The following is a 16,241-nucleotide window of genomic DNA, read 5'->3' as shown; positions in this document are numbered from 1 at the left end:
CACAGTTTTCAGAGTACTGGAACCTTTATAATTCTGAACTTTCATTTTACAACAATGGACATTTGTTCTGCTGTTGCATACGTGACACACTACAAACATTCAAGAGCGATGTTCCTTGTTGCCACTGACTACAAAGTTCTCACCACTGAGCCTCCCATTAATGCCAGACCTGATTCCTCTGCTGTTGTCACAAACAGCCAGTGAGCATGCTGTACGCCATCCTGTCATAGCAACTTTCAGAGCACTCAGCCAGCTGCGTTTGATGTCCAGAGAATCGCAGGTGAAAGTGTGGCTGGTTTTGGACTGGGTCAGACAGAAGCAGGACTGACCCTGAAACGCCTGGGGGAAAGCCTCTACGCTGCAGCCCAGTAGAGGTATAGTGAACAGGGGCTTTAAATCCTGGAATTGTAGGGACAAAAACAAACAATTATTCAAAAAGGGTTTGTTTTTTTTGTTTTTATTGACAAGTCCCATAGCAGGGCTGCAATAAAAGACTGGAGGCTGAACCCTTTTATAACATGACACCATCCTTCACCTGTGGGAGGGGCAGCACACCAACCAGCAGTACATTCAGTAAGAAGAGAAAGAAAACCACGTGCACCAGGAGACCAAATGACTTGTGGAGGGATGTATTCAAAAACATGTTTGGCATAGGTAGGCTCTCTTTGCCTTCACTGATTTAATAATAATAGAACACTCCAGTCAGACACGAAGGATGTTTGTCTGTTCTGTTGTACAGTAAGGAGTGTTTGACCAATTATCCAACTACTCCTCTGCACACTTGTAGTGCTGCTAAAAAACTACAAGAATCCAACAATCAGTGCCCACGAGAGCTGCACATAAGATCTCTGAAAGGTTCAACTGTGAGGAACTCCAAATAAATCAGTACATTTCACAGTCTCAATCTTCGATGAATGTGGCAGCAAATCCAAACATTCAGTTGTGTTACGTACTAAATGTGGATGAATTCAACGTGCGCTGCTGTAGCTTCACTGCCTCGCTGTGTTTGGTTATGTTACAAATTCACGGCACAAAGATTTTACAAAACATTTTCCCCTTTGCTTCACTCCTAATACTTTGGTAGGAAAAAAAACAATTAGTGAGATGACGGCTGAACATAAACTCTTGTGGAACAGGTCAGGTGTGCAAGTCTTTTTAAACTTGAACTTACATATTCCAACTGTCTAAACAGGTCTGTAAAAAGATTTTTATTTAGACTTTACATGTTTGCCTTTCTTCCTTTACCCATCACAAAATATTTTTAGAAAACTACTGGTGGTGGCCAGTCATACCCCTCAACCCCCAAGTGCAGGGGTGGTGGAACTCCAGGCCTCAAGGGCCGGTGTCCTGCAGGTTTTAGATGTGTCCTTGATCCAACACAGCTGATTTAAATGGCTAAATTACTTCCTCAACATGTCTTGAGGTTCTCCAGAGGCCTGGTGATGAACTAATCATTTGATTCAGGTGTGTTGACCCAGGGTAAAATCTAAAACCTGCAGAACACTGGCCCTGAAGGCCTGGAGATCCTCACCCCTGCCCAAGTAGATGCACCTATGGTATGAATTTGTCCTACATTACTTCATTCTCCAGTTATCGCATTCACAAACTTTGTGTCCGTGTTGCCCACCTGCCCAGCAGGGTGACCGCAACACCCCATCAATCTATTACAGCTGAGGGGCAAACACTGCTTGTACCATACCATCTTTACAGTCCCAGCTGCATTTCAAGTATTTGTCTTCATTTGACTGTATGACATATTTGCTGTGTTGCAACATAACATCCCAGTGTCCCAAAGAAACACAGTTTTACCCTTATACTTAAAAGCAAAATCCCTTCAACATTATTATTCCTGACTTTTTCACAGAGCACTTTACCTGTGGAACGGAGTACAGGTAAAGAACCGGAGGCTCAGCCCTGGTGAGCACGGACCACACTCGCTGCCAGGTCTGGGGGTTGTCCCCATACTGCAGGAAACCACTCATTACACTGTCAGTAGGCCCTGGAGATGCTTTGGACTGTGGAGAAAACAATGATCAAAATTTGTTAGGTGGCCTTTTTGATCTAAAACAACCCATAAAGTTTAAATAGTTGAAACGACTGCAAACGACACAAGGCTCACCTCCAGCATTCTTCTCTTTTTTCCATCCAAGCCCTCCCCTCTCGGGCCAGTCAGGATGGCGTAACAAGGTTTACACACTTTGTTCAACTTGTACCCGTCATACTCTAAAGCCACTTTGTAGTCTGAACACTTCCAACACACCACCTGTAGAAACAGAGAAACCATCATGCCTGAGCTGTTCTCAGATAAAGTTCAGTTCTGTGCGATACAAAGCTGCAGTTTATCATGTCACCCACAAAACCACAGGCACGGCAGTGATGTCTTCTTCTGGTAAGGGCGTTAAAAGGCTCCATGCAGGACATACACAGGGTCACCTCATTGTCTCTAATCCAGCGAGGGGCTCGTTTGCCAAGCTCCTCTGTCTGTGGAACACATTTTCTTTTAAAACAACAGTCTCTGCAACCTTGAATTAAATAAGCTGAGGAGAATGGATGAATAAACAGTGAGGAAAAAATAAAATAAAATCCTCCTTTACTCCATATTCCTAGAATTGATACAACTTACTGGTTCTGCTACAGTAAGCTCCCTAGAAGCCAGTCTGAAGGTATCATTTTTCTTCTGAAACACATCAATGGCTTCACGAATCACCTGGAGACAAAATTTGCTTTAGAAGATGAGAAAACTCATTTTTCCCTAATCAATGTATCATTTAATGTCTAGAAAATAGAAGACAATTTAAAAAATAAAATCTGATTATACCTTTATCCATTCATCTCGATCTTGTTTGGAGCTTGGAAAAACAAAATTGAATGCATTTACAATTAGTAAGTGTAACTGTTCAAGATAATCTGTGTAAATAGTTTAAAAAAAACAAAAAACAAAAAGAAGAACTGATGTGCTTCAATCATGACATCCACCTGGCCTGCAGCTCAAGGATCCTTTCCCTTCCAGATATTTGGAAGGTGTATGGATGATCCTCGTTGGTGGTTTGCTGCACCTGCATCCCATCCATCCCGATCCTGCAGCGCACAGTGAAACGCTGCCCGACTAGGCTGAACTTTGGAGAGCAGCACAGCAGGAAGTTGTTAAACTGTAGATAAAAGTTACCAAGCAATCAATCAGTTTATGCAATGAACTAGTGTTAGACTGATGACAGCTGGAGTGAAATAAAGATATCAATTTAAGCAAGTTATGTCTTCATGCATGCTCAATCATCCAGGTAAGGAAATCCCAAAAAGTTCATTCTGTTCATCTGGATGTAGCATTTTCAATGGGAGAAACGTTTCGGCACTCATCCAAGTGATGAGTGTCCAGGATGTGTACATCCTCATCATTGAAAGAGTGTCCACTGGCCTGTAGGTGTAAATAGACTGCAGAGTCCTGGCCTGATGAGGTAGCTCTTCTGTGTTGTGCCATCTGCTTCGCCAGAGGTTGTTTGGTTTCCCCGATGTATAAATCCTGGCAATCCTCCTGGTACTTAACAGCGTACACTATGTTACTCTGTTTGTGTTGGAGGACCGATTCCTTGGGGTGGAGGGATCACTAAGGGTTTTAGCTTAGGGAGCAGTTGTCCTTTTCTCCTCGATCGGCTGGAGCTTTCTTTAGGTGCCCTCTCAGCTTTGACAAATGTCCAACTGGGATAACCACATTTACTCAGGGCCTCATCAGGCCAGGACTCTTCAGACTATTCACAGCTACAGGCCAGTGGACACTTTTCAATGATGAGGATGGACACATCCTGGACAGGGAGGAACGCTGGTTTAAGCGGGAGTCAAGAAGGCCATTCAAGTGAAAATGGAAAGACCATCTCTGAACTGGAGAGGGGTCTAAGGGTACATCTGTCACCATCTTACAATGCTGTGATTGCAGCCATTCCCCAACTCTCTGTGAATGATACTCATGGCCATGAGAATTTTCCTAATCATGATGAAGGAACTGACCTCCCAGCTCATTGTTCCTTCAGTGGGCTGGTTTCAGTCATTATGCAAATGTACTGTTTATAAGATTGGGGAAACCTGCAGTCAGCTGAGACTGAAGAAGTCACTTGGATGAGTGACGAAACGTTTCTCCCACTGAAAACGTCCAGATGAACAGAATCAACTTTTTGGGATTAAGCTAGTTATATTACTAACTTTACGACAGAGGTAAGAGAAAAATCAGTCACAGATAGAGTGTGCATGTGTTTCTATATACACCAACCAGGAACAGGTGTCTCTCCATGGCTGATGTGTTCCTGGCAGCAAGCTTGAGCAGACGACCTTCCCTGAGAAACTCGTTGGTTGGATTCACGACTTCCTCCTCTCCAACCATCTCGTAGATCTCCAGGAGTCGCTTCAGACCCTCCTGTTAAGGAAACGTACACAGATAAAATACTGGAACAGTTCAAGACAACATCAGAAAACCTTACAACATTGCTAAACAGTATCAGTAATGTTACATACGGCTTTTTGGATGGCACTGTTTGAGTGTGTGGCTGCCATGGAAATGGTCTGCAAGGACTCTGTTGGAGGAGACGGAGGAGGCATTACACACAGTAGGCAGGAAAATGGGGGGGCAGTGATGATGAATGTATAGTAATTAAGAAGGCAACACAAAAATTCGACATAAACACCCATTACTAATGGTGTGACAAGACCATCAATAACAAAATGAACAGGTCAATGGTATAAATACACAGATAACTTGCTCTGTGTAAGCTCATAATCTGGGTCATCTTCAGGCAGTTTCTTCAGATAATCCTTCAGCAGCATCTCATAACGTGGAACCCTCTGGATTGGCTCCAACATGTGGTGCTGCAGGGTGAGTTTGCCACAGATCCCCTGACTCTAAAACAGACATACAAAACCTTGTGATGAGAGAGGAATATGAATTTGTGATGATGTATACCGTGCAGAATATTTCTTACCTGTATGTCCTGGATGATGTTTCTGAAAGCAGAGGAGCGTTCGGTCCAGGTCCTCACCAGCTCCATTGCATGGTCGAAGTTTCTGACATAGTCAGCATACATCCTCAGGAAGGGTGCGTGCTGTAGAAGAACCTTACCCAGGCCTGGGCTCTCACACCTGCATTTAAGCAGATGAGAGGGCAAATGTAGGGAGCTATTTTATGTTGGTTCACATTGGCTTTAAAATGAAACAATAATTTGGACAAGAGTGCAAAAGCATTTAGCTTTATGATAATATGAAGGTTATCAGCTTTAGAAAATACGATCCTTTTATAACTTCCGAGGTTAACTGTATAAATAGCAATAATAACAATAAGGCGGTTTGTATTTGGGTTGCAAGTTTATGAAGTGTACCAACTCTCTGAAAGACCCACCAGTGTCTGATGCAGTTCTCCAGGTCAGGCAGCAGAAACTGGCTGTGGAAAGAGTAGATTGAGGAAATGTTCGCAAAGATATTTCTTATCACCTCGGGAGGAAATGAGCCTCGACCTGCTTCTTCTGTTAGGCGTGAACAGAAAACCTGAGGTGGGAGGCAGAGAAATGCAACATCACATTTAGTTTCATAGATATTAATCTTCTACACGGCAAGTAAACATCACTTATGAACAACAGTGATAACATGATTATTCTACAGGATTAAACAGTTTCATTTCAATAATCTCTTTTTAAGCATTGTGCACATATTTGTCTTTTAGAAGTGCCAACAGCATAAACACTCACCTGGTCTAGCAGGTGGAGGCGGGTCACATAGGCCTTCTCTGTTTGCAGCAGTTCAGTAGCGATGTTAAACAACTTCTGCTCTGTGCTCTCTTTATTGTTCGGCTCATCTCCTTCCCTCTCTTCTTGCTTCTGCTTCTCCTCCTCATTTTGTTCAGCTCTCTCATTGTGAATCTTCTCATCTTCTGTGGTTGCCACTGTCCACTGGCAGCAAAACTTGGAGCCATACCCTGTAGGTATCTTGCCTTCTTCCATTTTGTCATTTTGCCTCATCCCATTTGCTGCTGGCTGTTTGTTCTCCTGCACAATGCCATTCATTTGTCCTGGGAAATGTTCTATGCCGCTGTTTAACAGATGCTCTTCATTTGTGGTAAGACTGCGTCTATGCTTAGCTGATGTTTTGACAGTGATGGCAGGTATATTAAAATTGGGTGAGTGCAGCAGTTTGAGTGGAGAGCGCTCAGCTTTATCTGAGGGAATCCTAGAGGGGAAAAAAACTCTGTAATCAATTAAAAAGAAAAAAAAAAAAAAAAGACTTTTACACATGCTATGCAACACGCACTACAAGAACATATCACAAACTGAACAGCTACCTGCTCTCATCCAAATACACAATCAGGTCAGGCACACTCAGAGACTTTCCTGCTCTCTTCTCCCGCCTTTCCATTTTCTCGCTTGAGATTCTGTGCAGTCCTAGCAAGGATTTAGAACTCTTGGCAGGGCTGTAGCTGCCCATCTTCCCTTGAACAGGGCTCGAAGCACGCAGTTTTCCCGTGAGAGGTCTATAGTTTCTTGGGGACAGCTTACCGGGGCTATGGCCTTCTTCTCTCAGAGGGCTACAGCTCTGAATGCCTCTTTTGCCTGGGCTTGGAGATCCTGATAGTGGCCTGCTTGTAAGATTCGGAATCCCCTGAGCATGTCTGGCAGGGTTGATATGTGGATCCAAAACCCCATTCAGAAAATAACTTCCCCCTTCTTTACTTGGAGAGTCTAAACAATTCTGTGGGCTTACACAGGAAATAGAAACCCCATTGCATCTATTCTGGTTCTCTTCTGTTCCATTATTTTGCTGGGGTGGCACTTTTCCTGGAGTGAGACTGTAGGCTTGATCTTGTCCTACCCTCGGAGGGCTCTGGAGGTGATCTGGTTTAGGAGGCACTGCAAAGACAGACATTGTGGTTGCTGAGCATCTTTGCAGAACAATGAACAGCTACAGTAACAAATTTGCCATGTGAGGCAACAACATTGCAAGTTGTGTATGCAGGTTGCAGGATTTTAAACTTACCTTGGGGTTTAAAAGGTGATCTCTTCGTTGGGCTTTTCTCATCATCTTTTTCTGTACCAATTGAGATCAGTTCTGGTCCAGAAACTCTGTCATGAGCATGGCCACCGTTGTATGAACCACTCACACCACTGCTCACATCTGAAAACAAACACTGTTACTACACCCACACATGCTTTCTGTATGTTGTAGTTATTGTAGTCATTTGGTTACACAATCAGGAAACAAACTAAACATTGTAAAATCACTGAGCCACAATTTAAACTTTTCCCTAGTATCAGCTACAGCCAACGACCAGGAAGGACTGCCTCACAGATCCTCCTTTTTGCTTTCGGGGAACAACATAAGACATCTCTAAAATGAAAAGGATGATTCAAGGTCATTTTCCTTTACCAAAATTTCCACTATGGTTGCATTATTAAAAGCTCTGATTTTGTTTTTTAATCTCGTTAAATGTTTTTATGTATGTGTTCACTGGAAATGTATTTTTCCTGGTGATTTTAAAGCATTTCTTCTTCAGCTGCTAAAAATTTTATTTTTACAACATTGATTTATGAAGAAGAGTGCAAGTGTCATTCATATATTCTTAGCTTTTTTTTAAAAGTTTTATAAATCAAGAAAAGTTGTTTTTATTTCTAAGTAAAAATATTTTTTTTCATTTTCTGAAAATGTTAGGTGCCCCCTCCAATTCTTAACTAACGTACTTAAAGGTTTTAGTAAAAAAAAAAAAAAAAAAAAAAAAAAAAAAAGTGTGCTAGTCCATTTCATGCTTTCAATCAGGTGGTGATTTTCCCACAATGATATTGTTATTAACAATCTTGTTAATATTAAAAACTCAAGTACCTGAATTCTGAATTCTCTGCAGTGACTGAATAAAGCTCCCTTTTCATGCATGCACACACAGTAAGGAGTATTCTTTTACTTTCCAAATGCTCCACAGGCATTTTTCATTGTTAAACTGGTCGTAATATTTGATCTAATAAGAATCCTCGCCCAAAAAAAGCCACAAAAGTCCCATTAAAAAAACAAACAAACAAAAAACAAAACAGTATTTATGGCTTCATTGACCTCTAACTGTATTGACTGACATCCTTACCCAACAACAACTACTTGTAATTGTGTAACTTATCGTTTCCCTACCTGCACATTATAGCCAAACCTACGCAGTAATATTAGTTACTTATTAGAGAGTGTAAAGCTTTCCAGCTCACGCCTTGGTGGATTGAATGGTCATGTGGAGGGGCTAAAGCCGACATTCTCTATGTAATACTTCCTCTCCTTACTTCTGGGTATTTCATCACAGAGTCTAACCTTTGACAGTTTTATTAGTTACATCAGCGTCTACAAGACAACATGCATCTCTTGAGAGGAACTGCAAAGAAACACACTGACTTTTTTTTTTATTTTTTAAATAAACTATCATAAAGTCAAACTGTGTCTGTAAGGTTTTTAAAGGGCATATAGGTAGATCATTTAACAATACGATTCTTAATAACAATCAGCAACTAATTTGGGAAATTTGTTATTTTCTTTCTCTACCAGCTGGAAGCTACTGTTAGGTTTTCTTACCTTTAGACAGAGCCAGAGTGGGTTATTCTGCCGTGCATAGGGCATGGCGCCGAGCATAATTGCATCATACAGTAAAGGCAATGTTTTAAGTTATCTTAAGGAAATCTTTGCATTTCTTCCCATTTCTGAACATGCAATAAAAACTACTCTATGCAAAAAGCTGTGTTCTTATTAAAGGGCTGGCAGATTGAGGGCATTTCCTTTGAAACCGACTAAAGCTTTCCTTTATGTATCCAAATCATTAAAATGCCTTCCTAAAGTTTTACAACTCTAAAATAAGAACCTAAAGAATAATTTGCATTCAGAATATGGATGCTGCTCTTGCATGCGACAGTACCATTGACACCAACATACTTCTAAGCACATAATTCTGCCTCAGTGAGGGAACAGTAAGACTTTGTGTGGATGCTTTTGAGTGGAACTGACAAATGGTGGTCTCAAAGCACAAACTGCCAAAGTCCAGGCTGAATCAGGGGGAAGAGATTTCACATCAGTAATCCAACAAGCTAAGGTGCCAAATGTGGCTAAAAAAAATTCAAATACACACACGGAGAGCAAGCCAAAGGGACTGGATTTACAAAGCAACCAAAATAGTATTAACTGATGTAATCCGTGCATAACAAGGAGGGTCAATTCCCTTACCCTGCTGCCCTGGTCACCCTCATACAGAGCCCAAACTGCCAGTGTTAGCTGTGCCTTTTGATTTTTAATGCGTTTTCTTTGCTCTTAAGCGTTTCGACTTGCAGACAAAATATTAGAAAGCCCTTTAAAGTATAAATATTATATGCACAATTACAGCACCACAAACAATGGCCTCTGGAGGCTAAACATTACAAACTTTATAGCATGCAGTCTCTATTGCAGGACTGATGATTTAGAGTTCACTAGTATTAGCTTATGAACCTGTGAAACTGGCAATTATACATAGAAACGGGATAATACAGAATGATTTTATTGGGAATATTACCTTATATCTACCAGCTTTCACTGCAGTTGCTACAGCCTCTTGAAAGGATAAACTATTAGCATCAACACAAAAGCTAAACTCTCATCTGTTTATTTATTTTTAATTAACACCCAAACTTGATGCAGCCTAGAAGCCAATAACATCATAAATAAGACCAACGTGTTTATTAAAGAAAATCGACATTAACGCTTGAGGAGAAAAATAATCATCTTCCAAAGTGGAAAGTATTTTACCTGAGGTTTGACAGTCACCCACAGGACCTTGGACTTTCCGTCTGACCGCCACTCGTCTGAACTCCTCCGTCCCACGGCTGTCCCTCAGAGTCAAACTATTCCTCTTCTTCAGGTCAAACATGGTGACAGAGCAGCCCTGCTTTCAAATTCTGCCAACTGTCTCTTTAAAAGTCTACGAGCTCTTAATCGGAGAGCAAACGCGAAATACCAGCGAATACAAGATTCTGCTTCACCTGTTTAATCAGCGTCACTAACGTCACGTCCAGCTGCTGATAAAGCCCCGCCTCTAATTGAAGTCGGCACGCGACATACAACCAGTCCACTGGAGGAGGACGCAGACCAATCAGAGAGCGCAGTCACTTTCACCACTGTGGATGGAACCGCGGAACTGAATGGAAATGACTGAGCAAGCAGCCAATGACCAAAGCTATATACATATATTGCTTTGGTCATTGGCCATCTATATATATGGTTGGTCATCTATAGATAGATAGATAGATAGATAGATAGATAGATAGATAGATAGATAGATAGATAGATGAGGGCTGCATTTCACCCAGTGCTATTGGGGGTCTTGTTAAAATTTATGGAATTGAAAATGAATGCAAAAATGCAAAAAAAATGTACCATCAGGTTTTAATCGACCATGCAATACCATACTACAAAGCATCTGATTGACAGCAGCTTCATTTTTCAACATGACAATGATCCCAAACACACTGCCAATGTAGTAAAATAAAAACCTGGATAGAAAAACACACAATTGAACACTATCAGTCATGGACTGGCCTCCCCAGAGCCTGGAAATAGTCATAAGCCAGAACTTGGATTGCATTTGAAGCTGTTTACTGACACGCTGCCTTAAACACACACAAAAAATGTTTTTTACAATGAGTACTGAGGCGAAGTCTGGGGGGATAAAGTGGCAGTAAGCCCCTCTCCAAATGATGTAACACAAGATGAGCTCATAGAGTGGCAAAGTTATTTTAAGCAGTCATTTGTAGCGATAGCAGTTTCAAATGAAAGTGCACTAACATCAAGCCGCCTTCAGCTTTACTGCATGTTGGACCAGTGAGACCGTGAGATGGGCGAGGCATTTTGAGGAAGCCAGTGCGTTTAAGACTGATGAAACAGCATTTTAAGATACCACGATGACAGTGCTTATTGATTACAACATATTTGTTTGTAAGTATTACCAATACACCCACGAGAGCATTAGAGTGGCATACATGGTATCTGTAATTTTTGTGTTTAATAATGTCAAAAGAATGCTAACAGAAAATGGCTACTAAATGTCGTCTAAGGAGCTTGGAAAGAAAAGTGTCTCGACTTCTTTAAGTTGCTTGAAGACATAGATGCTTCTTTCACTCCTCTTTCAAACCATCTGTTTTCTCTGTCCAAAATGTGAACATTGGCGTCCTCGAAAGAGTGTCCTTTAGTGTCCTTTGTCCTTTAGATGCAGATGGACTGCTGAGTCTTGTCCCATCGAGGTGGCTCTTCTATGTTGTGCCAAGCATTTATGAAGTGGCTGTTTGGTTTCTCCAATGTAAAGGTCTGAGCATTCCTCGCTGTGCTGTACAGCATACACAACGCTGTTAATTTTGTGTTTAGGAGTCTTTGGGATGAACCAGTTTTTGTCTGAGTGTGTGGCTGGGTCTGAAGTGCACTGGGATGTTGTGCTTGTCCACTGTGAACGACCATCTTTGAACAGAGGCGGTGGTTTACTACACCAACTGTCTGCCATCTATAATCCAGTTTTGAGATACTTCCCAGACGTCTTAACGCCCGCTTACATCCTGGGCCATCTGACCTCAGGAAATCACATGATAAGGTGGGGCTAGGTTTCACAGTGGGTTCACCTGAAACATTGGCTGATTGTGACCTACACCCGTTTTCACACCTTGACTCGTGTGATTAGGTAGAGGATCAATAGGGAGTCCATGTCCCTTTTGCGGGGACACTCCAATAGGGCTTAAATCTGGGACTCTCCACCATTTGACCCTCGAACTGAAGAAGCTTCTCGGATGAGAGGTGAGACGTCTTCAAGCAACTTAAAGAAGTCCAGATGCTTTTCTTTCCAGGCTCCTTAGACTGCGATGGCCTGGATGACTGAGAACCTTCACAGACATACCACCCACCATAACATTGGTACAGATGGTGTTTTAAGATCAAGACCATGTGGGGCTATAGGCATGACAGTGCTGCCCCCCTGCAGAATAATCCATCTCATCACACCTCGAACCTTTTGTAAACAATGAAACACATAAAAGTAAACTGTAATAAATTACAGGTAGCAACAACAAAAAAAAGTACTACCTCTTTTAAATTACAGAAAAACAAACCATCTTTATGGTGTAATTATTTTACGTGTAGTTGTTTTGTTTGTTTGTTTTTTACTGTGTAAGAATATTCAACATTGCATTTTTCAAAAAATGGGTTTAAAAACATAAATTTGGACAGCCCAGTTCTATTCGGGATACCTACCTTGGCACCACCGTTGTGCAGCCAAAGGCAAGTTATGCTTCATCATATTTTCTAGTCTTTGGTTTGGAAGGAAGTTGGTTTGGAAGCATATGTGGTGATGCTTCATCTTCTGCTTTGTGTTTGTAGGAGCCCCGTTAAAAACCAGTCCATTATGCTAGCAGTGCCCAACCATTCTTTTTTTTTTTATTCATATAGGGCCCACCTTGCGCCCCCCCACTTTTCTAATGCATTTTAACATATTGCAGCTACACTGTAATTATAGTGCTAGTGTCATAGATTTGGACACTTATTTAAACTTTCACAGTTATCAAGATAATTACATTATTTAAAATTTTTATGTTGTGCCCTGATGATCTGGTTTTACCTCTGATGTGCTTTAGCACCAAACGTGCTGTAAACAGTATGAGAGACAGCAATGACGATGGAGGCGTTCCTGAGGGTGACACTTTTTGCCAGTTGCGCGTTTGACCCATGACATTGTAGGTCAGGAAAGCTGATGCTTTTCAGTAGATGCCAGTATAAAACACTTTAACTTAGTGGGGCCAGAGCAAGTTTGGTCACAAGTATAGGACACAGGCCAGTGTTGTCTCCATCTTGGACCTCGCTTGATTTCTCAGTGCTTTTTATCTCTGATATGATGACAAAGTTACGGATCTCCTGAGAGAGCTTTTAGGATTGAAAATAAATTTGCCTTTTTGATCACAACAGCTGAAGCGTCAAGAGCTAGTACTAATCCAGAAATGACAACAAAGAACAGAAGTTTGACAGAAGCAGCAGGAAATGAAACAAGCACCCAGAAAGAGGGCTGAGATTTCTGTGCCTGGTAATAACATGCGTAAACAGTAGACAGAGTGGAAGACATGGCTGTTAAAGAACATAGAGCATATATAAAAGACACACTCTAGTTTCTAGATCTGAAAAGCGCTGCCATTACAGTGCAATAAACCTGAATTCTTTCCAAAAGCCAGCAGGGCGCAGCTCCTAACGGATTAGGATTAATTAAATCTCATTGTAAAGAAGTACATGGCATTCAGGCCTCTACTGCCTAGATCTGTGATCTAGAACAAGCACTTTGTGGATAAGTTGTATTGTATTGTTTGGTATACAGCATGATGATTACTTTGTAATTGATGGTCACCTCTGGATATAAAACGGAGGGCAAACTTCAAAGTAACGTCGTGATTAACACATCACTACCATATGAGACTTCAGTAGGTCAGGATCAGATCCAACACTCGCTTGTCATGTCCAGTTTTTAAAAAAAATCCAGCCACAGGATTCAGGTCCATCTTTTATATACAGTCAGTGTCAAGGATCAAAACACATAATTAACTTACTTTAACAGTAAATACCAACAGATGCTTAATACATGCATATTGCTATTTTTTGTTTTTCTTTAGTGCTGTTACTGTTTTCCACTGTTTTTCTGTTATTATTATTATTATTATTATTATTATTATTATTATTATTATTATTATTATCATTCATCTGTCCCGGGGTTGTCACTATCATTCTTTGTTCACGAGTGGTCTTCCATGTCCTCCTCATTTGCTGCAGCATCATCATCACAGACAGCTGATGATGAAGATCATCAGGAGTCTTAAAGCTACATTCATCACATGTGTCTACTAAACTGCAGCACAGGAAATACTGTAATACTCAAAGCCTTGTTTAACCCCCTTTGGGTAAATGTTCTTCTTCAGTTATACCCAGTAAACAACAATAATCAGTGATGATTCATTATTTTCATTTGTTATTAATAAATCTTACGAAGTTATCCTTCTGATAAGGATTGTATTTGTACTGTACTGCCAGATGAAGAAACAAACAAAAACAAGTGTTAATCAAATGAATGTAACCAAGATAATTTAACTGCCAGTGAATAGGGTCTTTCACTCTGGTTTTCCCTGCCCTCTAGTGGATTTATTGGTTAAAGGTTGAGGAAACAGGAAGTTATATTACATTATATCATGAGATTATAGCGTGCACACCTTTGAAACTGCTCAGGAATTTTATGGCAATACCATCAGTTCAAGCTTGTATAATTTTGCCTTGGTTCTAATAAAGTTTATCCAGTCAAATTCACTAGTATCACATTCATATCTCACATGTCCCTTTTTAAAGCTTTTCTTCAGGCTGATGTCATCAGAGATTCGACTGCTGTACCTAAAAAAAGAAGCTGCATCATCAGCTAACTGACTAGGCATCCACACGTTAGACAAAACATGCTTCTTCTCCTTAAAATATACTTCTTGTCAGAGGTTGCTAATAAGACTATAAAATATTCAGACAAAAAATGCATCTAAACTTGTGATGGAAAAGGTGGAAATTACATGTAGCGAGCTGGTGATTGAACTTTTAACACAAAGCTCTTGTCCCTTGCTGAGAGTCTTTTTTAGTATGTCTTAGACCAAGTGCACAGATGTCAAGCTGCTTGATATGGGGTTACAGGCGTTGAAATCAAAAGTTCTAAGCAACAGCATTTTATAATCAGCACAGACTCTAAATATCTACTTACACAAGAAACACTCCAGCTTCTAAACAGCCTGTGTTTCTTTTCTTATTATGAGGTTCCACTGAAATTTGAACTCAGATCATTGGATTCAGAGTGCAGGGAGCTACTCATTACACCACTAATGGCCCACTCAGGTTTGGTCTTCTTTGTAAAGGTGGAACACGTTCCAGTCGCTCTAAACTGACTCAGTGTAACTCATAAGGCCCTGGTATTATTTTCAGTGGAAGGGAAGCTGCTGGACTTGCGTAACCACGTACATAATTGGCCACACAAGATTTAAGAAGTAAGAAGCAAAGCCATTGCTTTTTAAGTGTTTCCCAATAAACCTTGAAGGCCTATAGGCTGATATATGCTAGACAAAAGCAGATAATTCATGGTGTTACATTCAGCAACCTGTTCTGTAAAAACAGTGATATGCAAAATAGGTTTGTCACTGATTTTTGTGGTGAATGCACCATTAAGTAGGTTTCCTCAATGATCATTTACAAGGTTGTTATGACCAAAAATAACTGGCTCATAAAGAGCTAGTTCTCCTTTGGTGCCATTTGAGAAGCTGGTTTTAGCAGCTTTGAGAAGTGAGCATAACACATAGAAGCAACACACAGAGAAGTGAGCATAATATCAGAGAGATATCAGCTGAGGTTTCACAGAGCAGCATTACTTAAGCAGTCTTTTTAGAAACACATCAAACATTTACACTGCTATGGAGATGAAGCCAGACAACATAAATTAATCTGTTAATCTACAGCTACGTGTGGGCCTGCCTTCTTTCATTTGAGCAATATTGTCAAAATTGTGAACATACTGTAGAAGAGTGTATAAGAGACTGTGTAAGAGTGATGATGAAAAACTAGTTAATGCATTTATTACTTGCAAGTCAGATTATTGTTATTCCTTAGCGAAAAGCCTTCATTTGATCTAAAATGCTACAAACATATCCCTCACAGATCATCCTCTCTTTGTTTACTCCCTGCTACATCCAGAATTGAGATTTAAATCCCAGTTTTTTCATACACAAAGCCCAGAATAACCAGGCCCAGACATTTCAAACACATCATATCATCAAAACCACCCAGCCGAACACATTTCTCACAGACTGCAGGCTAGCTTGTGCTTCATAGAGTGTCTAAAAGTAGAAAGGGAGGCAGAGTCTGCAGCTACCACCCCGCTCCTACAATGACTGATCACGTCTCCCTCACCCCTGTGTTTTTAGACCCCATGCATTTAACTTTGGTCTTCTCTCTCCCATAGTCTATGTTTTGTCCTGTTTGTTGCTTTCCACACTCTTTTCTGTCATCATCAAACCAGTTAAGATTGATAGCTGCCCATCCCTGAGCATGGTGCTACCACAGGCTGTAAAATGAGAGTTCTTCCTCCCTACCTTTGCCAGGGTCAGGTTGGTCACAGGAGATCATCTGATCTGGAACTGGAAACTCTTTATTTTGCAATATAAAAAGCCTTGAGACGATGA

General features: G+C 40.8%; 1 protein-coding gene across 2 annotated transcripts; it reads right to left on the bottom strand.

Annotated features, from left to right (window-relative positions):
* Positions 1–79: 79 nt before the first annotated feature.
* LOC134646982 (FYVE, RhoGEF and PH domain-containing protein 4-like) lies at positions 80–9,967 on the bottom strand. 2 transcript variants are annotated; one of them, XM_063501061.1, is made up of 16 exons: positions 9,772–9,967; positions 7,006–7,143; positions 6,314–6,878; positions 5,724–6,219; positions 5,378–5,523; positions 4,965–5,121; positions 4,746–4,884; positions 4,501–4,559; positions 4,259–4,402; positions 2,977–3,149; positions 2,819–2,849; positions 2,624–2,707; positions 2,356–2,481; positions 2,120–2,263; positions 1,875–2,015; positions 80–399 (listed from the first exon to the last, which is right to left on the bottom strand). In XM_063501061.1, the coding sequence occupies exons 1-16, from the start codon at positions 9,890–9,892 to the stop codon at positions 100–102; spliced, it is 2,964 nt and encodes a 987-aa protein (XP_063357131.1). In that variant the 5' UTR covers positions 9,893–9,967; the 3' UTR covers positions 80–99. The 2 variants fall into 2 exon arrangements, with proteins under 2 accessions (XP_063357131.1, XP_063357132.1); XM_063501062.1 differs by having other exon boundaries at positions 5,724–6,201.
* Positions 9,968–16,241: the final 6,274 nt, after the last annotated feature.

Source organism: Pelmatolapia mariae, linkage group LG17 (assembly GCF_036321145.2).
Source record: "Pelmatolapia mariae isolate MD_Pm_ZW linkage group LG17, Pm_UMD_F_2, whole genome shotgun sequence".
NCBI lineage: Eukaryota > Metazoa > Chordata > Actinopteri > Cichliformes > Cichlidae > Pelmatolapia > Pelmatolapia mariae.
This window is presented reverse-complemented; position numbering and strand designations above follow the sequence as displayed.

Bases quoted from the DNA above. Each gene is read 5' to 3' on its own strand.
- LOC134646982 (XM_063501061.1), bottom strand. From the start codon at position 9,892: ATGTTTGACCTGAAGAAGAGGAATAGTTTGACTCTGAGGGACAGCCGT. The intron at 7,144-9,771 runs GTAAAATACTTT...GTTTGTTTTCAG, and splicing joins GGGTGACTGTCAAACCTCAG to ATGTGAGCAGTGGTGTGAGT. The intron at 400-1,874 runs GTAAAGTGCTCT...CTACAATTCCAG, and splicing joins ACCTGTACTCCGTTCCACAG to GATTTAAAGCCCCTGTTCAC.